The sequence below is a fragment of the Alternaria atra genome (genome assembly GCF_907166805.1).
Source record: "Alternaria atra isolate CS162 genome assembly, contig: 35, whole genome shotgun sequence".
NCBI lineage: Eukaryota > Fungi > Ascomycota > Dothideomycetes > Pleosporales > Pleosporaceae > Alternaria > Alternaria atra.
In genome coordinates, this window is record NW_025091334.1 from 710,470 (window position 1) to 733,107 (window position 22,638).

Here is a 22,638-nt window from a genome sequence, read left to right on the forward strand (position 1 = left end):
ATTGACAGCAACTCAACATCATGGTTTTGTCTCTTTCGCTGGTGTTTATCGCCGCTTTTGCTATCATCTTCGCTGTCGTCTCATTCTTTGTCTACCTATTTACACCACCTCGCAATTTTCCAAAGAACATACCAACTATTCCATTCTATTACGGTCTTCTACCGCTTTTCAAAGATGTCGATCAAGCTGAGCTTTACCGACAATACCTTAAGGAACCTCTGGCCAAATATGGCGCAGTCAAGTTGTTCTTCGGTGGACAGTGGTGAGTTTGCCGATGTGCCTAATACATGTGAAGCACACACTGACTTCGCATACTTCTAATTTAGGAGCATCTTGGTAACCAAACCAGGATATATTGCGGAGATGTTTAAGTACGAAGATACCTACGCCAAGTCCGGAAATCAAGTCAAGATTCCGCACAGCGTGCTCGCCGAGTACACAGGCGAGAACATCATCAGTGCGCATGGCGAGAAATGGAGACTCTACCAACGCGTCATCAAACCCGCTCTACAAGCTGATCAAGACTCCGAGCAAATCTGGAAGAACTCTAGGATCCTCAGAGACATGTTTCTGGGCGACTCGAAGACTGCTGGCGGCAATGGCATCACAATATACTCATCTCTTCACCGGTATGCACTCGCCAATCTCTCGGAAGTCTTGTATAGCTCAAGCTTCGAGACGCTGCAGCATCCGGACGCTCCACTGCACATGATCCAGATGAAGATCAAGCCGATCATCTTCAAGCCTATCTTCATGAACTTTCCATTCCTCGACTATCTGCCATTAAAGATTCGGAAGCTTGGTCGTACGCTTAACAAGCAGTTCCGCGGCACGCTTCGTACTGCCATTTCCAAAGGACATGCCCGACACGTCTGCAATGAGAAAGACAACAGGAATGTCGCTTGTAGATTACTGGGCTCGCACCGTGAAGGCATACTCAGCGACAAGGATCTCGACGACAACCTCGTCAGCACCTTCCTAGCTGGCCATGAGAACCCCCAGCTCGCACTCATGTCCCTTATGTACCTTCTCGGTACACATACATCAGTCCAAGAAGCGATTCGCAAAGAGATCTCAATCCTTTTCCCCGTCGATGCACCCGCCGATTACGAGCCATCCTATACCGATCTCCACGATCTGCCACTCCTCACCTCAGTCCTCTACGAATCCCTACGCATGTTCCCCCCGATCTCACAACTGATCAACCGTCGCACTACAACGCCCGTCGTCCTCGGCAACAAGATTCCTGTACCCTCCGGTGTCTATATGGGCTATAATGCGTACTCTACAAACCGCGACATTGAGTTCTGGGGCACCGATGCCGAGGATTTCAAGCCGCAGCGCTGGGGTACTACAAACGAAGAGATCAACCAACTATACCGTCGCGCCAATTCCAAGGGCTCCTTCATCAGCTTCCACGGTGGAAGGAGAGCCTGTTTGGGACAGAAGTTTGCGATGCAGCAGTTGAGAATTACTTTGGCAGAGTTGGTGAGGGGTTGTAAATGGAGGGTAGATGAGGCTTGGGATGGGAGGATGACACCTGCTGGGCCGTTATATCCCAGAGGTTTGAAGTTGAAGTTTGAGAGTGTACATGGATTGACGGAGAAGTCGAAGTAGACTTCCTGCAGAAACATGAGTAAGGTGAATTTGCATGTGCTTGCATAGCGATCGGAGTTTCTGGGTATGCATTGCATGACAGATGAAATGTATATGGATTTTGACTCTCAACATCCCAACTCTATGTTTCTATCATTCCAACATTCCATAAATTTCCCTCGGAGCCTGTTGTTACCTTTCCAGCATCTACATCGGCAAGTACTTTTCATGCTCAATCTAAGCATCCCAACTCAACAGTTGGACGTCTAAAGCTCTTGCACTGTATAGTGGTCGTACACGTTATGTCAGCTCAACAAGACTGACCATGTCCCTCAGCAGAATACCGTTTACCGGGATGTGATAAGCGCGTTCCACTTGGGGTCCAACACAATGTGACTGTGCGAAGGATCACAGCCCTGCAGCGGGTAGCAAAGGGCAGGGGTAGCACCAGGCGACTATCGGGCGCCTGACGAAGGCTCATGCTGCGATTATTCCGCATGCCCCAGTACTATTGCGGATACCGCAGAAATCCAGGCGTACCTCAAGCTGCTAAGTGGATCGGATTCAACGTGTCATAAATCCTTCGACTGATTCCTGGAGTGGAGGTGTTGTGATGTGGAGATTTGCGATAAACATAGTGTACCAAAGCGGGAAAGGTGGGGACAGACGGTAAGAAAATGCAATCTCGGCGCAATGATACGCCAGATGTGACATTACCGGGGGTCACCACGTCGCAATCAGGCGGGCTAGAAACGTGACTTGCTTACGGTGGATTGCTCCGTTGTCATGTCAAGACAAATCGTGAGTTTGTCGGTGATTACCACTCAATACATGAGTAACTGAGATTTTACGTACTCGGCGAAGTTTATGTTTCGCAGTTGTATGCACAAAAGAACGCAATTGACGTCTCCTTGTGCCAGTTAATGGTTACGGACAATGATTCTGTCGACCGATTGGCTTCCTCAAATGCGTCCAGGGAACCAGGCTTGGATGATGGCGTCAGCTGCAGATGTTTACCCGCAGCATCAAGAACAGGTGCAGAACAGAAGAAAGTGCAGCTGTTGAATGCCCGAGAAAGAGCTGAATGTGTTGCAATTGGTAGAGATGGAGCGCTGAAATCTCATCAGTTGGCCCTAGGTGCTGGTGATGTGTTGCATATCTCTGCTACGGATCTAACGCCTATCAGGCGGATGAACGCTGCCACAAACTGGTTCCATGGATCGTCGATCTTTTCCGGCAGTATTTTATGTTCTAGATGAATAGTTTCCGGTGCTTAAGCCTGTGCCACAGCATCATGATAAAGGCCGAACCTCGTTGTGCTCTTCGACCTGGCTTCAGATAGCTCATGGTAACCCTTCTGGTAGCTGCAATCTCAGCAACGCCTTGAAACACTTCCAAGACGCGATCATGCGGGCAAGGTTATACTCAACCCTCAGCGAATCGTTGACGAGGCGAAGTACTTAGAACAAAGTTATCGGGCTTAGTGTAGCGCTAAGCAGTTCAGCCTCACGCCACCCCCAGCTCTTCGGATCTGCGGTGTAAGACGGAGGGCGCTAGTGGAATAGACCTGTTTTGCTGGTGTTGCTGTATCAAACACCATACCCAGACAGTGCACGGCCCATATGTAATGCTAGAATGCTATTTCGCGTTTCTATGCACAAATAGCGGCTTCTCCGAGCTTTGGATGTTTGCTGTCGAAACCAATTGTGATGGCTGCCGTAGTTGTGCAAACCACGTAATGCAACGAGAAGTGTTGAATGCAGATGCAGGAAGATGCCTCCAACTTGGAATCCCAAGCAAGATTCAACATTTGCATTTCGAGATTGTACATACAAAAGTGGTCCGTGTAGTCGTCAACTCATGCCGGGTAATCCAACACCAACAATGCTATTCCCAGCAGATTCCGCGGCTGGTAATCCCTGGGGCTAGAATAGCGGGTCGCTTGGCGATGCACGAAGTGGCGCGGGATGCGCCTAAGCGTTGCTCTGAAGGGAGCTGACCGCAGCCGAGACAAAAATACTTCCTTTGTACCAGGACGTCTCCCTATTGGACGTGACAGAGGCAGGGCTATGCTATGGCCCGAAGCACAACGCAACTATGCCTAGAACGAGATCTCAAGTTGTGCAGTCTTGCGCAGCGCATAGTCGGCACGTAGGACGCTCCGAGAGGACGCTCCGAGCACAGGGCGATGCTAGTGCCTCTTTCATACATATCAGTCTTCTTGTATCCTTCAATCCCAAGAAGGCTCACTGTAGATCATCTATTGCATCATCTTGTTATTCCCTTCTTCAGTCATGCGTTCTCCAATCGACTTCGAGAAGGCTCATCATTACGACAGATGTCGTGAGAGCTTCGACAGCGATGACTACCCTTCACCACATGCCGTAGACGAATCGGAGCAGTCATTAACGAATGACACTGTTCCTCCACCACCACCGCCGCCAGTATATTCGGCCTTCTCAATCAATCGCAGGAGGTTTATCTTAGGTGTCGTTACCGCGGCAGGCTTCTTTGGACCACTATGCGGAGCGGTCTACTTGCCATCTCTGAAGCTGTTTCAAAAGGTCTTCGAGACATCAGAAACTGCGGTCAATGGTACAGTTTCAATGTACATGGTGGTGTTCGCGATCGCTGTAAGTTGTCCGCTCCCGTATCTTGAAGCGCAAGACTGACAACTCATAGCCTCTCTTTGGTGCCGCAGCCTCTGATGTTGGTGGTAGGAAAACGGTGTATATGGTCGGACTCGGCAGTTTCCTCATCGCCAACACGTTGCTTGCTGTACTGCCAGCACACATCGCTCTCTTGTACTTTCTCCGTATTTTCCAGGCATTCGGATCATGTATCGTCTTCTCAGTTGGAGCCGGTACAGTAGCCGATATCACAGAGCCTGCCAGACGTGCATCCGCCTTAGCATGGTTCCTCATGGGACCTCAGCTTGGCCCTATCCTTGGTCCACTTATAGGCGGTCAATTCGCAACCGAGACCAGATGGCGATGGGTTTTTGGCTTCCTCTCGCTCACCAGTCTTCCGGTGTACCTTGCCATCGTTTTCTGCATGCCAGAAACCCTACGATCGCTAGTGGGTAACGGCACAGCTCTCGCGCACCAGCCTTGGTTTTCGATACCAAAGTTCCGGACGAAGCCCTGTACGGACACGAAAGTCCCGAAGGCTCCCCGGCCATCGTTTCGAAAGTTCATGCATCTCCTCAAGTACCCTCCTCATTTGATTGTCTCTTTCAATGGAGCCTTCCAGTTTGCCGGTTTGTATGGCATGTACATATCCTTCCCCACCATTTGGCAAGAGGGCTACAATTGGACAACTGCAGAAGTTGGTTACGGCTTCCTTTGTCCCGGTATTGCAATGTTCATTGCCTCGATCTTGGTTGGTCGACTTTCCGACTACATGCGAAAAACAGCCATTGCGAACAGCCCCGATGGCAAGGTTGCACCCGAACGAAGGATTGCCATCCAGATACCCGGTTTCCTCATCGCTGCGGCCGGAAAGATCATGTTCGGTTGGTTCGCACACAATCGCGTACACCCAGCGGCAGGTCTCTTCAGCTCGGCTCTCGCAGCAGTAGGCGTGTCGGTCGTCTTCGTCACTAGCACTTCATTCCAAACTGAGTGTGATCCTGCTCAGACTGCCAGTCTAGTGGCATTAGGAGGCTTCCTTCGCAATGTCGCTGCGGCGATTTGCGCAGCCATCATGGGTAGCATCTTAGATGGAATGGGCTGGGGATGGGCGTTCACCGGCCTAGGAGTCTTGGACCTCATCTGCATACCAGGAATACTTGTGATCATGGTCCGTGGCGCAAAGTTTCGTGAGGCGTTGAAACGCGAGCAGCAGCTTAGCAAGTAGATGGTTGACTGATAACAGCGACGATTTTTTTTTTCATAGCGCGGCGTTGGTGGGCATTCGGCATTTCGTATTAACATGATACTTATCGAATAACATATAGTTGTAATCACGACGAAACGCATAACATGAGCCACTGCACGTATCTTGTGACGTTACTGTAAGTACGAAAGCTCGTTTCGTGACCACGGCCTTGCTGATGCCCACCTGCTTCGGCAGGTGAGGGGAGCATCACCAAAGCTACCTAGATACCCCACCATCACTCGAACGACAACCTTGGACCAAGTAATGAGTTTGTGTACCGTTGTCGCATGCACATCTCTAAGACAGATCAGTAATCGAGCTATATGCGATGGAAGAGAGAGTGGTGCCTTTCTGGAACAAGCGCGAAGTTTACTGGAAGGGCGAGTTTGGCCGGTCGTCGCAACTTCAACCTTGTCCGCTCAATTTGTCAGCAACACTCGCCATCCATCTCGGTATAAAGAGCAAGTAGCCTGGTGACTATGACATCACTTCATCAGCGAAGTCTATCTCGCACAACTTCATCGTGGCGTTCAGAGCAAGTTTACGCAAGATGACCAACTTCAAGGTCGACATTGTAAGCGACACAGTATGCCGTGAGTCTCCATAACCAAGTATTGCATACATATGTATTCAGCACTAACCAATATACAGCATGGTGCTACGTAGGCAAGAAGCGTCTGGAAAAGGGTATCGCAGCCTACAAGGAGAAGCACCCTGATTGCAATGACACCTTCGCAACCAACTGGTTCCCCTTCTACTTAAACCCTGATGCGCCCAAGAGCGCTGACAAGCAACAATTGTACGAGTCTAAGTTCGGAAAAGAGCGCACAGCAATGATGCAAGAGCGTCTCTCACAGATTGGCAAAGACGAGGGGATCAACTTCAAATACGGTGGCAAGACTGGAAACACACGCGATTCGCATCGACTTGTGCAACTCGGAAAGCTCAAGGGCCCGCAGATGCAGACCCGAGTAATTGAGGAGCTCTTCGCGGCATACTTTGAGAACGAGAAGGACATCACGAACCGAGAGATCCTAACCGAGGCTGGCATCAAGGCTGGGCTCGAGGAAAAAGAGATCAAGGATTGGTTGGAGACGGGTAAGGGAGGCCCTGAGGTTGATAAGGAAGTGCAGCAAGCAGTTCGACAACAGATTACTGGCGTTCCCAACTTTACCATAAACGATCAATTTGAGATCGGTGGGGCGCAAGAACCGGCTGCTTTTGTACAGCTGTTCGAGAGGTTGAAGAGGCAGGAAGGTAGTCTGTAAGCGGTTCGATCTCCGATACCCCTCTAAGCAGATCCTAAACATTCGCAATTCTAATATTACCACGTTACCTCGATACATCATAGCATCTCGGCGACTATTTATTGGCCTCTATGTTTTCCAGCAACCTTCTGTCCATTTTGGAGAACACAGTGCACAAGGTGGCGCATCCCTAGGCGTGGCTGTATCTGACGTCCGTCAGATGGGATCACAAAGGTTTACTCCAGCCTATCGCGGAGCGGGCCTCCTGTAACACCAAAGCTAGCTGACTAAATCCGACATAGAGTTCGTGATGTACCGACACATTTAGTCATTTTGTGTGGTGTTACAGAGTGCAAGCACCAGTGAACACTTCCACCCTCCCGAGGGAGCCATTCTGATCCTCGACCACTAAAATCAGTCTTTAACACTCATCAACCGATTCAAACCTTCCTTCGCTGACCTCTTTGCGCCATGTGAGTCTCCAATTCGTAGGACTAATTGCTATCTTGAGGCAGTTCCGCCGAGAGTGATCGTATACATAACCACGTCGCTTATGAGGCAGATTTGACTCGTGTATCTGCTCGGTGCTTTGGCAGCTACACAAGAACCACAAAAGATTCAGTATAAGCGAGTTATACGAAAAGAAGCTTACATCACTTCGGCTATTCCGTGATGGGTACATTAACCTACCTAGAATGTACTCGTACATGCTTGGAGCGCAAGTGCGTTACTTCTTCCAGATGAGAACTGCTACATATATGTAAGTGTAAAGTACCAAGAGATGCGACAAGCCACGCTATAATAGCAAACGGCTATTGGAATTTTTGGAAGTAATGGTTACCAGAAAGATGAAGGATTGGGATTATTGAACTGTAAGCGACTAAGTGTTGGAGGTGTCTTTGGCGCTGTGAACGTCCTAATCACTGCGGTGAAGGCCTCCTGAAGGAGACATTCGCGGTTACGGGCTTTTTGTAAGGCGTTCGCAGTTATTATGGTTGCCACTTTCATATAAAAAAACTTGCTTCTGCACAAACGTTCTAGGTACAAGTACCACCAGCACCATCAGGTCACCGAGACTTACCGCTTTACCTTCTAGTTTCTTTCAAATACTTGAGATGCGTACTACAGGATAAGATCCCTCGTTCTTGTCCTAAGCAGTGCTCTGCTCACTGCGTACTTCCTCACTCTCTCCCTCCCATATAAACGGAAGTACTCTCCTTCGTATATGGAATCAATCAATCATCAAATCTTCTTTCTGTTCTACATTCTTGGCCACCGAATGCTAATCACATACATACCACCTGGCCTACAACCCTACAACCCTACAAAGAAGTATATCTAGAACTCCATGTTGCAAATATCGCGTCGCAGATGCGACTCGTACTGGGCATGTACATGGACAATTTGCACGACAAGATGATCGCACAATCTGTCTAGCTGTCAAGGATACAGGGGTTCCAAGCGTGGGGCATTGGCCATGACAATGCAGAAACCGAGAAGTGGACAGGTTCGACGGACTTGGTGGTAACCAGGTATTGCTTTTGCAGGCGCTAGAGGCGCTTTTGGGAATCGAACAATATCTCTCGCCAAGGGACATGGAGAGGAACGTGCCAAGGAGGCAGAGAGATCTTTGCTATGCTTTGAGAAAACACTCTTTGCGCCGAGCCCTCGGCGAGACGAACAAAGAGGACAAGGATGTTGTGGCAGCTTTACAAAACTTCAATGAGATCTTAAAGCGACTGGGAGTAAGTCTATCGTCTCGAGGCTGTGCTTTCTGCAATGCTTCTGAAAGATGCAGCTGTTTCGCGCTGCGCGTCATACGAGATCAAAGGTCTTTCTATCTCAGCCTGCGCATAAACGAACACCCATGACAGTTGGTAAATCATTGCTGGATGCAAGTCTTGACGTCAGTCTGGGATTTCTCGATGGTTTCATGGTACGACAGGTGACTCAAACTGTGTAGATTGGCAAGGCTTTGAGCGTCGAGTTCTTAGAGTGTGACAATATCGGATACAAAGGGGTGGTAACTCACATTACCGGGTTGTAAGTCGTCTAAGACAGAGAGTACTTGAGAGGTGGTGTTGAGGTTCCTCGTATCGCTCGTGATGACCAATTCGTGTGAACATGCCGCCGCTAGCCTTCACCTCGGCAACTGCACTTAACAGTAATCTTGGTCATGGGCGCTCTCCATCACAATCCTATAACACTTCGAAAGTGAAGATCGCAAGTACTAACGCTGTGGTATGCATCCTCAGGACAGGCGGGTAGTACAGCATGTAAGCACCGATCGACGTGCCACGCGGGTGGCTGTGGCGGTTAGCGCCAGTGTCATTACATCTGGGCATCTGCAGGGTTCACCACCAACAATTACCAAGGCGCGCCTCCGCAGCGCAACTCTCATAGCTGTTTATCGCTACGTCCTAGGTTCCGATCGGAATTGCGGTTGAAGACCTTCGCGATGGCTAACGAAACACCTCCACAAACCCCGGCTGAGCGCCGCTTCCTGCGACCCAGTGTAAGTCGCGTCTCTGGGCAGTAACATGGGCAATGAGCTCACTGTACCTTACAGCTACGCAGCGCGACCATGGTCCAGCCGAAGACGGGCGAACGCGTCAAGAGAGCCTTTACTCTACGAAGATCCCAACACCGACCGACCGAATCCTCCGAGTTTCTACTTGCGCCGGGCCAATACAATGAGGAGAGGCACCGGGAAATGGGAAGAGTCGAGCTGGCCAAAGTGATACTAAGAAACAAATGTCGACAAGGCTACGCATATGCGACGAGTGATACGGGAATTGGCATACTGAAATGCTCGCTGGCCTATGTTCTCGGATCCTTGGCCACGTTCGTACCAGCGATTGCAGGACTGCTGGGTAAAAACGATGGAAAACACATAGTCGCAACCATTACGGTGTACTTCCACCCGGCCCGATCAGCCGGCAGCATGATTGAGGCTGTCATTTTGGCCTTTGCCGCCTTCATGTATGCCGCCTTCGTCTCCTTCTCCAGCATGGCCGTGTCCGCATACTTTGGAAACCATGATCTGTTGGTACTTGGGCATGTCATAGTGCTCATTGTATTCTGTGGAGGAGGTCTAGGGCTTGTTGGATGGACAAAACAAAAGCTAGGCAACCCACTGGTCAACGTGGCTTGTTCCTTGACTTCACTCGCCCTCATCACCATTCTGACCAAGGAGGGAGCTGTTCAGGCAGCCAAGTTCTCCTACGTCAAGGTCTGGCAGGTCTTGAAGATGATAATTCTGGGCTGTTCCGCCTCAGCAGCCGTATCGCTCCTCGTACAGCCAAAGTCGGCGCGCTACGAATTCCGCGACACTTTCATCAAGTCCACCGATGCTATGGCGGAGATGCTGAACGGCATTACCATGAGTTTCCTTTCCGGTGCCGAATCAGACCTCAAAAGCGAATCTTATATTGAAGCCTCCGAGAAGAGCCAGTCCACATTCAAAACTCTTGTAAAGAACTTGGGAGAAGCCAAGTTTGAACATTACGCGTTGGGTACCGAGGAGGAGTACAAGATCAACGCCAAACTGGTCAAATGTCTCGAAAAGTTGATGCAGAGCTGCGGTGGACTGCGGAGTGCTGCTGAGACCCAGTTTACGTTATTGGCGCAGTCAGAGTCGGAGCCCAATGGGGCGTCGCATCAACCTATACCTGCTAATGGAACTGTCACCTCTTCGATATTTTCCGAGAATACCGTGTCACTAAGTCCCCCGCAACTGTCTCCCAGCATCAGCCATACTGAGAGGCGGACCAGCATTCTTGCCTCCATCGATGAGTTGCCCGAAAGTTCTGCTGAAGCATCCGCATACCCTTCAGCGGCTGGATCTGATGATGAATCTACTCCAACCAAGAAGAAACCTAGCCAGGCTGCGAGTCTGTTGCAGTCAAACCTTACACCTGCTGACATGTTCTCCGTGTTTATTGCTCATCTGGGACCACCAATGGTATGTTCGGAGTCCCAATCTGCTTCTTTTGCTAACATCAGTAGAAATCTTTGGCATATACCTTACGCGAAGTTCTTTCTGAATTGCCTTTTGGACCCGGGCCCGAGTACAACATGGCTATCAACGAGCACTTTCGTCACAGTCTAGTCGATGCGAAGGCTTTGTTTTCAAACGCACGTCGGGAAGCTCTCTCCGCAGTCTACAAGAACAAGATACCAACGCGGGCCAGCTCGGCAGCGGTCGCTGCGGACTTCGAAGAGGTGGCTGCAAGTTGTGGGTACTTCAGTTCGTCTTTGTTGGATTTTGCTGAAGACATGGTCACATTTCTTGATATCCTTGAAGAGCTGAAAATTAATGTCAACCGCTACCCGCGACAAAGAACCTTTAGTTGGCTGAAGTTTTGGCAACGCGGGCGCAAAAAGACTAAATCGGGAGACGGCTCGGAGGAGTCCAGTCTTGCTGATGAGACGGATGCCCACACACCAGGAGGGTCGCACGAGATTCACAATCCCATCTATCGGAAGTCAACTCGTGGAGATCCATACAAGCCAGAAAATGAGCAGCCGCTGTCGTACCGCATCTGGACATCATTAGCCGTGTTTAGGAGGGATGATCTCAAATTCGCAGTGAAGGTTGGCATTGGTGCAGTCCTCTACGCCATGTGGTCCTTCATCAACTCGACTCGAGGATTCTACGGTCACTGGCGTGGCGAGTGGGGCTTGTTGTCGTACATGTTGGTCTGCTCCATGACCATTGGTGCCTCCAATACCACTGGCTTCCAACGTTTTGCCGGTACATGTCTTGGAGCTGTGCTTGCGATTGCCGCGTGGATTGCAGCTGATGAGCATGCCTTCGTCTTGGGGTTCTTCGGTTGGTTCATCTCTCTCTTCTGCTTTTATATCATTGTGGGTAAGGGCAAAGGGCCTATGGGTCGCTTCATCCTGTTGACCTACAATCTCTCAGCGCTCTATGCATACTCGCTATCTGTCAAAGACGAGGAAGACGACGATGATGAGGGCGGCATCTCGCCCGAGATATGGGAGATTGTGCTTCATCGTGTGGTCGCTGTGATGGTTGGTTGTTTGTGGGGTATCATGGTGACGAGGGTCATCTGGCCCATCTCAGCACGTCGTAAAGTCAAGAAAGGCACATCTTTGCTATGGCTTAAGATGGGATTGATCTGGAAACGCGGTCCTTTAAAGACCATACTTGAATCCAACGAAAACTCAAGCCGAACGTACTCGTACATGTCCGAACGCGAAGAGCTTGAGCTTCGTCGATATCTGTCCCATCTGGATACGCTGCGTGCATCAGCCGCCGCCGAATTCGAACTCAGGGGCCCCTTCCCGGACAAGAGCTTCAAAATCATCCTGGGCGCGACTAGCCGTATATTGGATAGCTTCCATGCTATGAATGTCGTCATACTGAAAGACCTAAAGGCGTCTGAAGGTGAAAAGGAAGCACTAAGGTACACCAAGAAGGAGTGGACAGAGCTGAGTTGGCGCATCAGTCATTTGTTCTCAGGTAAGTAACACCTACCAAGCTTTACTGGTCGTACTCACTAACAAACTACAGTTATGGCCTCTTCGATGAAGCTAGCATACCCACTCAACGATGTACTGCCCAATGTCGAACACACGCGCGATCGATTGCTAGCAAAGGTCTTTGAGTTCCGACAGAGCGGACTGGGAAAGGTCATTGCCAATGATGAAGATTATGAGTTGCTATATGCGTACGCCTTGGTGACTGGGCAGCTCGCGCATGACCTCAACATCATTGGACAAGAGATTGAGAAGCTGTACGGTGTGCTGAGTGAGGAGGACCTGAAACTACAGTAGAACAAGAAAAATATAGGTTATGAGAGGAATCAAAAGTTGTTACTCAACAGCGACAATTCGTTCTCTCTCCAGTGATGTATTTTAAAACATGTCATTGTAAAGCTACTGGTATAGAAATCCAGGGATGCATATTGCATGAACAAACCGAAATGTTATGTTGGAACCTCCCCGATCACAATACACAAACCACTCCTAGTTATCTAGGGGGTATCTATCCAAAAACTTGAACGTACGAAGGCCCTCTGAAAGCTGGTCCACAACCGTCGAGACATCACCTGAAGCCTCGAACGAGTATACACCAGGAGTAGAGGCCTCAATTCCGGCAGCGCCGAAAGCAATGTTGCTGGAACCGAGCACACCTACAGGCTTACCAAAACGATACCCATCTTGCAAGATCTGGAGAGGGCGGCCGGCAGGGTAGAGAGTCGAACGGGCGTTGCTGGTCGCGTTGCGGGGCACAGTGGTTGTGGAGTTGGAGTTGGCCAAGCTGGCGGCAGGTGCGAAGAGGCTTTCTGCGTTGCCATCTACGATGATGGCATCGAACTGGACCGCAGAGGTAGCAGAGTAGGTCTGATCAATATTGTCACCAAGGTGCTCAGCGACAACGGTCATTGCAACGTTGAGATCAGCGAGAGCTGACTTCAAGGCCTGCGCGTTGTCGCCCGATGACGAGGCTGCGGTAGTAAGATAGCCGACCTTCAGGCCATCCAGCGTGAGCAACGGCTCACCAGAAGCACTAACACCAATAGTCTTGTTATCATGATAGTAAGTATCATCGGCTTCAGGTGCGGTCATGCCCAGTGCTTCCGCCACCCTCACGGCGATGTCGTGAGAGATGCGGTTGAGCTGGATAAGCACGTTGTTCTTGACAACGTCACTCTTTAGCTGTGAAGTCTCGAATCGCATAGCGTTGATGACGAATTGTTGCTCAACCGGCATGAGAGAGTTGAAGAAGAGACGCGGCTGACTCCATACATCCGCGAACGTGCTGGACACGGACCGGACGATGTTTCCACTTGTAGAGCGACTTGGAGCTGTGAAAAAGCCACGACCGTTGGTTTGGTTTGCTTGCCGGGGGGATCCTTCGTTCAACGTGTTTGGAGAGTAGGCTGCGGTGTTGAGAGGTACGAACATCTGACCGGCGCCATCCCTTTCGTTGTTGTGGACAGCTACACGCGGTTGGTTAATTGGAATTTGCTCGAAATTGGGACCGCCCATGTTGCGGTTTAGCTGAGTATCGAGATAAGAAAACCTTGTACAATGTCAGTATACGTCTCACGTGAAGTTCGTAAAGGGACATGACTAACATTCTTCCTTGAAGCAGCGGGTCTTCCGTTAGATCGATTCCGCGGACTAGATGCCCGGGCTGGAACATGATCTGCTCGGTCTCGGCAAAGTAGTTTCGAGGATTCCGGTTCAAGGTCAACTTTCCGAGCGGAGTGAAGGGTACAATGTCCTCAGGCACGATCTTGGTTGGGTCCAGAAGATCAAAGCCAAATCGAAGCTGGTCTTCTTCTTCCATAATTTGAGCCTCAAACACCCACTCTGGAAAGCAGCCTTGCTGGATACTGTCAAACAAGTCCTGTCGGTGGAAATCGGCGTTCATGCCCGTAATTAATTGCGCTTCTTCCCACAACAGGGAAGCTTTGCCTTGGAGTGACCTGAAGCGAAACTTGACAAGTTTGGATTTGCCCTGGTCGGTCACAAAGCGGAAGGTGTGAACTCCCCACCCATCTGTATGCCTGTAAGACCTTATAGTCCCATGCCCTGACATTGCCCACAGAAGTGTGTGCATAGAACTGGGCTGTTGGCTGAAAAAGTCCCAGGCTGAGTCATGGGCAGTGGCCGCTGCAGAGATGGAGATATGAAATTAGCGTATGTCCCACATGCATTTCGTACAGTCGCAACATACCTTGCGGGATCTCGGAATCTGGTTTCGGCTTGACAGCATGGATCAGATCGGGGAATTTAATAGCGTCCTGGATGAAGAAGACTGGAATATTGTTTCCAACGATGTCAAAGTTTCCTTCGTCAGTGTACCACCTAACTGCAAACCCGTGTACATCTCGCACTGTATCGGCACTGCCTCTCGATCCAGCAACGGTGGAGAATCGAATGAAGATCGGCGTCTCTTTGTTGGGTGCGTTCAGGAAAGACGCTCCCGTGATGTTTGACCAATCTCCGTAGGAAACAAAGGTTCCATGGGCACCTGCACCTCTAGCATGGACAGCACGCTCAGGAACGCGCTCATGGTCGAAGTGCATGATCTGTAGAGATATGAAGTTAGTCCGCGTCTCATCATTATCCTGCATATGGAGAGCTTACCTTTCTTCTGAAGGCTTGGTCCTCCAAAAGGGTCGGACCACGCTCGCCAGCTGAGAGGCTTTCTTGCTCCTCGATTGGACCGCCAACCGGGTTCGTCATGTAAACATCGCTGTCGTCGACCTCATAACGGCTCATAAACTCATCCGTTGTGGGATTCTCGTCTCGACGAACGACAGCTTCGCCGTCCATGTAGGGACATCCTGCTTGAGCAACATGCAGCAGGGCAGTAACTGCCGTCAAGATCTGGGCTCGTACCATCTTGAATTATGAGATATCCTAAAAGACGTGAACAGTAATGGGCGGACATTTGTGGATTTATACTGCACCACGACGTCAATAGTACTGGCAACAGAGCAGTACGCGGCCTTAGTAGCGTGCACAATTCGACAGGGATAATGGTTTGAATCCCAGTCTTTCACAGTCCTAAACTATCCAATAGTAAGATTTGTATTTGACGCATCATTGCGCGTTTGGGAAATTTCCAACCTAACGGTATCCACTTACATTGGAGTTGAAGTCTATTCGACGCAATTGTAAGGGTGCCAAGTCTAGGTGGGTCAAGCGCTGGGATGTGAAGCTGCATCTACATGATGCAGGCGTAATTCCACAAGTGGGAAAATGGCCGCGACGTGATGAAGATGGGCAGTGGATCGACTGCCGTACCTCGTTACCTGTTACCCAGGCCGTACTCACGCCAAGATTTCCTCAAATTGACCAGCCTGTTTGTGATCATTGTGGTCTGGCCGGACTAAAGACCCAAGACTAAACTGTCAGCTTTTTGAGTTGGATAGGAACTGCTAACAGTGTAGCAGTTGCGACATTTTAGTTGTTGCTGATCATGGTGTCAGGTCACTGTGCCACTTGGCCAAGAAAAGAAAAGTGGAGTTGGATCCGCGTGAAGTTATCGAGTCGAGAAGCAGTTACTCGGCAACTTCAACGAGCAGTTGCAAAACAAACCGCGCCGTTGAACACAGAAACATCCGATAATGACGCCGGCAGCCCGGCTTGGCCCGGTCAGCGCCTATGGGGTGGTCCCGCCCCCGAGGTTGATCCTTTTCCGGTGATTATGAAATGCTCATGGTCCAGGCGCCCAGGATTGGAAAGCAAATTGGGCCAATTCGCCAAGACTTCGACTGACGATAACGCCACTGGGCAGTCCTGAATAGCGCGAAAAATAGTACCCTTCTCTACCATGGTATGCAAGGCGTTCGGTGACTACACATTGCATGCCAAAATTGGAGGCTTGGTACCGGGGGATCAACTCACAGCCTGGAACCTTGGAAGGAACACATTCCACCAGAATACTGGAGTATTCAGCCTGATTCAAAGCAGTAGCAAGGAGTATGCGGCACGGTGTACGGGGCTTCGCTACGCCATAGCGATGGTGCGTGTGGTGAAGCTGCTTCGAGGTGTGAGATCACAGAACTATAATAGCTGTCAGCCCAGAATAGATCAGAAGCGCCGCGGTGGCACAGCAGAAAATGGTCGCGCCCAAATACCATCTTTAGCGGTGAGCATCTTGGAGGTGATACGGAGTGGAATGATGGTGATGGGACGAGCGTGGTCCGCGGAGAGGTCGACAAGAGGACTGGTAAACGCATATAGAAACAAACGAATGGTTGTCTTCGGTAACACCGAACATTCTCATCCTAGTCTAGATCGTTCCGTCCAGGTCGCCCGACGTAATGGGAAGGTCCTTCGTCGTATTGACAAGATAAGGATGCTCGGCGCAAGCCAAGTGTGTTCCTTTGGATATACCGCACTAGGACGTCTCCACGTGTGTTGAGATGAGTTGACCACAACCAACGCCCTGCCTGTGGGACATAAACACGCCTGTATTTGTCAGAGGCTCGGGCTGTCATGGAGTGATATAGACGTGCGGTCTCGATGAAGCCTGATCAAAGCCAAATCATCATCACAGACTGTTCTCCCAGCAACGATGCTGCGAATCTGTGCTGACCGTTCCATCAGGAACATGGAGATTGAGTAAAACTGATCATCTGTCAAGGAGTCGAATCTTTGCGCCTCTTTCAGTTGTGCCTTACGTCCAAGGATAGGGAGCATCGTTTTCGGATACTTGGAAATGATACATACTCGAACGTTACCTGATTAGTAACTTGGTAATATCGCCAGAGATATAGGCCCTGTGTAGCAATCCTAAAAAATATAGGCTCTGTGGTTTCGAGGCATGGCAGCACATTGGACGATCGTTAGTAAGAGAGAGGAACTACTACAGTATGTCGTGGTAATTTTTGAGCGGCCAGATGCGCGGAGTCAAGGCTGTACCACGGGCAATAACACCTTGGAATATTCTTGTCATACCTGCTCTGACAGTTGTGAAGGTGAAAGTGCGATATGGCATAGGTTCGTACACTGGATTACGGACAGGCCGTCCGATCGAATGTATAAAGACGGAAATAGAAGAGGCACAGGGAGACACATGCAAATGAAGAGTTCAGCTCTCATAGGTGACTTGGAAATCGGGGATGGCATTTTGATAGAAGACGGATGACTCGGCAGTAGTGGTCCTGTGACTAGCTGTAGAGGCCAACCTTTTGTTCGCGATGCGCAGCTTCCGGGCGGCCAGACTATGACATCACCGGGTCTTGCACGACTTCCCCAGGCTGACCCCCGCTTCCCAAAACTCAAGCAGCAACTGTTTACCGCCCAATACGTTAACCCTGGAATCGTCGCGATTCTTTTTGCTATACCCGCACAAAGGTATGTCCCCACATAACTCAATTTCAACACTCACAGATCGCGTCGCGATGCGCGTGCTCTTCTGATGCATAACATAGCAGTGCTAACAGCTCATGAGTATAGATCTACGCAAACACCAAAGTGACAGATACCCCCATCATGTAAGTCTGTTCTTAAGTCTTCTCCGGTGCAGTACCATGATGCGCTTCACACTTCTCTCTCTCCTCGATTTCCTCCCACATCTAGTACCATTGTGCAGTCGAACGATAGTGTCAATAGTATCTTGCATATTTCCCTGATATGTGTAGCTTTCGCACGTATGATGCGGAATAGTCGCTAACCATGTGTTTCATCAGGAATCGATCACTCTCAGTCCGCTCGAAGAAGGGCAGTGGTAGCGGCAGTGGAGAGAAGTCCGCGCCCAAGCACCGCTTTACTATGGCTTCTCTTAGAGGTACGCAGCAGCCGGAGCTTTCAAAGAAGCTATTCAAGATCATCAAATCGGAAAACCACGCTATTGGAGCTTATGAGGCTGCGGCACGCGAACGTGCCGGCATTGCTCAGCAACTCTCAGAATGGGGTGAGGCTACAGAGGACGAAACGATTTCGGAGATTTCAGACAAGCTCGGAGTGCTGCTCGCAGAGATTGCAGAACAAGAAGATCTTTATGCGCAGGCCTTGGAGGAATATCGAGGCGTCTTGAAGCAGATTCGCAACACGGAAAGCTCGGTGCAGCCGAGTCGGGATCATAAAACCAAGGTATGGCCTAGCGCTATAGTCGGGGTACTTGATACTAACGAGAAGATAGGTGTCGGATGAGATTGCCAAGTTGAAGTACAAAGAACCTCAGAGTACTAAGATTGTCCAGCTCGAACAGGAGCTTGTCCGCGCGGAGGCTCAGAGTCTTGTTGCCGAAGCGCAACTCAGCAACATCGTATGGAGGCTCCGTAATGATATTCGTCACTTGCTGACCGTTTTAGACCCGTCAGAAGTTCAAGGAGGCGTACGACCACCACTTTGCAGCCACGATCGAACGTGCCGAGAAGCAGATCATCCTAGCCAAGCACGCTCGTCGTCTCTTGAACCTTGTCGACGACACCCCCATCGTACCCGGCGATGTACACCCTCCATTCGCAGAGGTAGAAGCAGCACGTCAGGTCCTCACTGACGCTGAAGACGATCTTCGCCATTATCAGTTGGATGTCGAGCCCATCCACTCGAGTGCAGGCAATCTCGGAGTGGGTGCAATGCCGGGAGCCACAGTGCCAGGTGTCGGAGTAGGAGGAACAGCTGGAGTGTCAGTCCCAGAATCCACTACGTACGAGAGTACAGTACGAAGCGAGAGTCCCGTGGGTGTGCAGTATGATAAGGCGGGTTCAGCTCCTTACCCCTTGGAGGAGGCGGACAGAGTGGAGAGGCAGCAGCAGGAGGCTCCTAGACAGGAAGTTTCCAATGTGGCTTAAAGGTCGTATCCGGTGATGTCTAGGTAGCTTTCTGGGACATTTTCTTATGTCTGCGTGTACTAATGGCTTGATACATCTCTTGACCACGCATTCTCTTCCGTAGCAAGACGAGATTCTGTAACGATACGTATGCTCAATTGCTTTCGGTGATGGCGTAGAGTGATGCAAGCAGTATGCGAACAAATCAGACATATAGTTCGGACAGGTGCCTAGAGGTCATGATGGAAAAGCAGAAGTAACCCAAGGCGTCCGGTATACGGTTGGTCCCACCTAAACCCTAGAATTGTCCGTGCGCACATTTTGGCGGGGACTCTTAGCGCGGAATGTGCCGTTCCCCAAGAAGACACATCGAGCTCTACCTCATCTCCAAATTCACGCGCAAGCCCACTAACACCGCCAATCTTCCCACCACTACTTCCCACCTCTTCCACCCACAGTATCCGCTGCTGTAGCCATGGCGGACCGCAAGAAGAGAGATCGCTACGCAGCAGGAACAGGATACCAATTCGGCGCGAATACACAAGAGGCCGCCGCCCAAGCTGGAGGAGTCCCCCCACCTGTAGTACCTGGCTATGGAGCTCCAGCACCTTCATATGGGGCACCATCACCTGCCTATGGCGCTCCTTCTCCTGGCTTCGGCGCCCCAGCTCCTGGCTACGGAGCGCCAGCCCAGGGCTATGGACAGCCTATGCCTCAAGATCCGAATGCCCTCAACCAACAGTTCAGCCAGATGAACATAGGCCAAGGACAAGCAGCCCCCCAAGTTCAGCAACCGGCCGCGGCTACCCAGCAGAACCAACTATTCCCCTCGGACCTCATCGCGCAGCCCTTCCACGTTTCGGAGCTATATAACCCTCCTCCTCCGATCAACCTACCGTCCAATGCCGCAGCTACCCCCTCCGAGTTCGCAAACGAGTCGAGTAAATACCTACGATGCACGCTCAACACCATCCCTACAAACCACTCGCTGCTCAAGAAGAGCAAGCTTCCTTTCGCGCTCATCATAAGCCCGTATGCTAGCTTGCACGACTCAGAGGACCCTGTGCCAGTAGTACACGACCAGGTCATCAGTCGTTGTAGACGATGCCGCGCCTACATCAACCCTTTTGTCTCATTCCTAGACCATGGGCATAGGTGGAGGTGCAACATGTGCAACTTGACCAACGACGTTCCTCAGGCATTCGATTGGGATGCCGCGCAGCAGAAGAGCGTAGACCGCTGGCAGAGACCCGAGCTCAACTACGCCGTGACCGAGTTCGTTGCGCCCCAGGAATACATGGTCCGCCCCCCACAGCCTCTGTGCTACTACATCCTTTTGGATTGTACACAGGGAGCAGTTAACAGCGGATTGCTCGCTGTCGTCTCAAGGGTCATCAAGGAGTCACTCGGTCGGATACCAAACGCAGACGGTCGGACACGCATCGGATTCATGGTAAGTTCTGGGTGCAAAGAATACAAGCACTCTGTATACTGACTTGGCAATAGGCCGTCGACAATGGTCTGCATTTTTTCGGTATCCCCCCAGACAATAGCGAATCCAACGAACCACAACAGCTTGTGGTTTCCGACCTCGATGAGCCCTACCTTCCCATGCCCTCGGACCTCCTGGTCAGCCTCAGCCAATGCCGCAACAACATCGAAACCTTCCTTGACCGCCTTCCAACCATGTTCCAGAACACACACGTCCCTGGATTCGCGCTGGGTTCAGCTCTTCGATCCGCACACAAGCTTATCTCCCCACTTGGAGGAAAGTTGACCGTCATTGCTGCATCGCTACCCAATGTTGGCCATGCAGCACTGAGCCCCCGAGAGGACAAATCATTATTAGGAACCGGGAAGGAAGGCAGTTTGTTGCAGCCTGCAAACAACTGGTACAAATCATTCGCGGTAGAATGTTCCAAGAACCAGGTTTCAGTGGACATGTTCCTATTCTCTTCACAGTACCAGGATGTCGCAACGCTGAGCAACCTTCCGCGATTCACCGCTGGTCAGACATACTTCTATCCAGGATGGAATGCTGCAAGACAAGAGGATGTTGTTAAGATTGCAACTGAGTTGGCTGACTACCTATCTGCTGAGATCGGTCTAGAGGCTGTGCTCCGTGTGCGTGCTACCACGGGATTGAGAATGTCTGCATTCTACGGAAACTTCTTCAACCGCTCGTCCGACCTCTGTGCCTTCCCAGCATACCCCAGAGACCAAGCAGTGGTAATCGAAGTCGCTATTGATGAGACGATTTCCAAGCCGTTCGCCTGTCTCCAGGCTGCTGTGCTCCATACTACCTCAAGTGGCCAGCGCCGCATCAGAGTCTTGACTCTTGCTGTGCCTACAACTGAGAGCCTAGCATCAGTCTATGCATCGGCAGACGCGCAAGCGATCACAACTTACTTCAGTCACAAGGCGGTTGAGCGAGCATTATCAAGCGGTCTTGATGCAGCGCGAGACGCGTTGCAGGCCAAGGTCATAGAGATCCTGTCAACCTACAGGAAGGAGTTGGCAGGCGGTAGTATGGGCGGTGGTGGCCTACAGCTGCCACAAAACCTGCGTGCTCTCCCTATACTGTTCCTTGGTCTTATCAAGAACGTTGGTCTTCGCAAGAGCGCTCAGATTCCGAGCGATCTCCGATCGGCGGCTCTCGATCTCCTTTCTACACTGCCATTGCGACTGCTTACACAGTACATTTACCCATCTTTCTACTCTCTTCACGACATGCCTGATGACGCTGGCGTACCGGAACCTACCACTGGTCAGATTACAATGCCACCTGCAATGAACCTCTCCAGTGCAGCCATCGTTCCGTATGGTCTGTACCTCCTGGACGACGGTGTCAACCAGTTCTTGTAAGTGTATATACATATTCGCCATTGAAGCGGAACTGACGTTACTAGATGGATTGGCCGTGATGCTGTCCCAGCGCTCCTAAATGATGTGTTCGGCGTCGAAGACCGTACACAACTGAAGCAGGGCAAGACTTCATTACCTCTTCTTGACAACGAATACTCGGAGCGGGTCCGAGCTGGTGAGTCATGATTGCTGACAATGCAGACGATTCAGAGCGCTGACATGTGATAGTTGTGGAAAAGTCGAGAGATCACAAGTCAAAGGGTGTAGGCTCGATCACTCTACCTACGCTGTACATCATCAAGGAAGATGGCGACCCAAGCCTCAAGCTATGGGCGCAAACATTACTCGTTGAAGACCGGGCAGACCAAGGAGAGAGCATCGTTCAGTGGATCAGCAAACTCCGGGAAAAGGTATACTAATGAGTCAGCTGCGTACTCGGAGACAAAACTGACGTCTCACTTAGGTTGTGCAGTAAGCACCGACTAGGTATATGGGCACGTGTTCTTTAGGCGGTATGAATTGAGCGAGTTGATTCCGTAGCATTGGCGCAAGATACGAAGAAGAAATCATCATTGCTTGGGTGGTAGGTTAGTGACTGGGAGTCGCACCAAGCGAGTTCATGACTTATAGAACAGAGCAATGTGATACCAGCTTTTATCAGTTTGTTCTTTGTCGCCTCGGCTATGTGCTCGTACTAGGGTTTGTGCGGCGAGAATGCTGCCCGTCATTGCTACACGACGTCAAATGCATGGCGATGAAACTTAGTGCTAGGCTGCCGTGCG

At 50.6% G+C, this 22,638-nt stretch overlaps 6 protein-coding genes across 6 annotated transcripts; 5 read left to right on the plus strand and 1 right to left on the minus strand.

Annotated features, from left to right (window-relative positions):
* Positions 1-20: 20 nt before the first annotated feature.
* Positions 21-5,454, plus strand: ALTATR162_LOCUS11145 (uncharacterized protein; the record flags this gene model as incomplete). Its single annotated transcript, XM_043318787.1, has 4 exons — positions 21-262; positions 327-1,484; positions 3,935-4,229; positions 4,279-5,454. 4 exons carry the CDS (start codon positions 21-23, stop codon positions 5,452-5,454), a joined length of 2,871 nt encoding a protein of 956 aa, XP_043174722.1.
* Positions 5,455-6,025: 571 nt separating this feature from the next.
* Positions 6,026-6,743, plus strand: ALTATR162_LOCUS11146 (uncharacterized protein; the record flags this gene model as incomplete). The annotated part of the gene is made up of 2 exons (XM_043318788.1): positions 6,026-6,068; positions 6,127-6,743. 2 exons carry the CDS (start codon positions 6,026-6,028, stop codon positions 6,741-6,743), a joined length of 660 nt encoding a protein of 219 aa, XP_043174723.1.
* A 2,437-nt stretch (positions 6,744-9,180) lies between these two features.
* ALTATR162_LOCUS11147 (uncharacterized protein) lies at positions 9,181-12,524 on the plus strand (the record flags this gene model as incomplete). The annotated part of the gene is made up of 4 exons (XM_043318789.1): positions 9,181-9,237; positions 9,292-10,686; positions 10,731-12,210; positions 12,262-12,524. The coding sequence occupies 4 exons, from the start codon at positions 9,181-9,183 to the stop codon at positions 12,522-12,524; spliced, it is 3,195 nt and encodes a 1,064-aa protein (XP_043174724.1).
* A 192-nt stretch (positions 12,525-12,716) lies between these two features.
* ALTATR162_LOCUS11148 (uncharacterized protein) lies at positions 12,717-15,107 on the minus strand (the record flags this gene model as incomplete). The annotated part of the gene is made up of 4 exons (XM_043318790.1): positions 12,717-13,776; positions 13,832-14,258; positions 14,437-14,791; positions 14,850-15,107. The coding sequence occupies 4 exons, from the start codon at positions 15,105-15,107 to the stop codon at positions 12,717-12,719; spliced, it is 2,100 nt and encodes a 699-aa protein (XP_043174725.1).
* A 2,784-nt stretch (positions 15,108-17,891) lies between these two features.
* On the plus strand, positions 17,892-19,012 carry ALTATR162_LOCUS11149 (uncharacterized protein; the record flags this gene model as incomplete). Its single annotated transcript, XM_043318791.1, has 3 exons — positions 17,892-18,308; positions 18,358-18,483; positions 18,530-19,012. 3 exons carry the CDS (start codon positions 17,892-17,894, stop codon positions 19,010-19,012), a joined length of 1,026 nt encoding a protein of 341 aa, XP_043174726.1.
* Positions 19,013-19,466: 454 nt separating this feature from the next.
* Positions 19,467-22,331, plus strand: ALTATR162_LOCUS11150 (uncharacterized protein; the record flags this gene model as incomplete). The annotated part of the gene is made up of 5 exons (XM_043318792.1): positions 19,467-20,444; positions 20,498-21,852; positions 21,901-22,031; positions 22,085-22,266; positions 22,320-22,331. The coding sequence occupies 5 exons, from the start codon at positions 19,467-19,469 to the stop codon at positions 22,329-22,331; spliced, it is 2,658 nt and encodes an 885-aa protein (XP_043174727.1).
* Between the last annotated feature and the right edge of the window lie 307 nt (positions 22,332-22,638).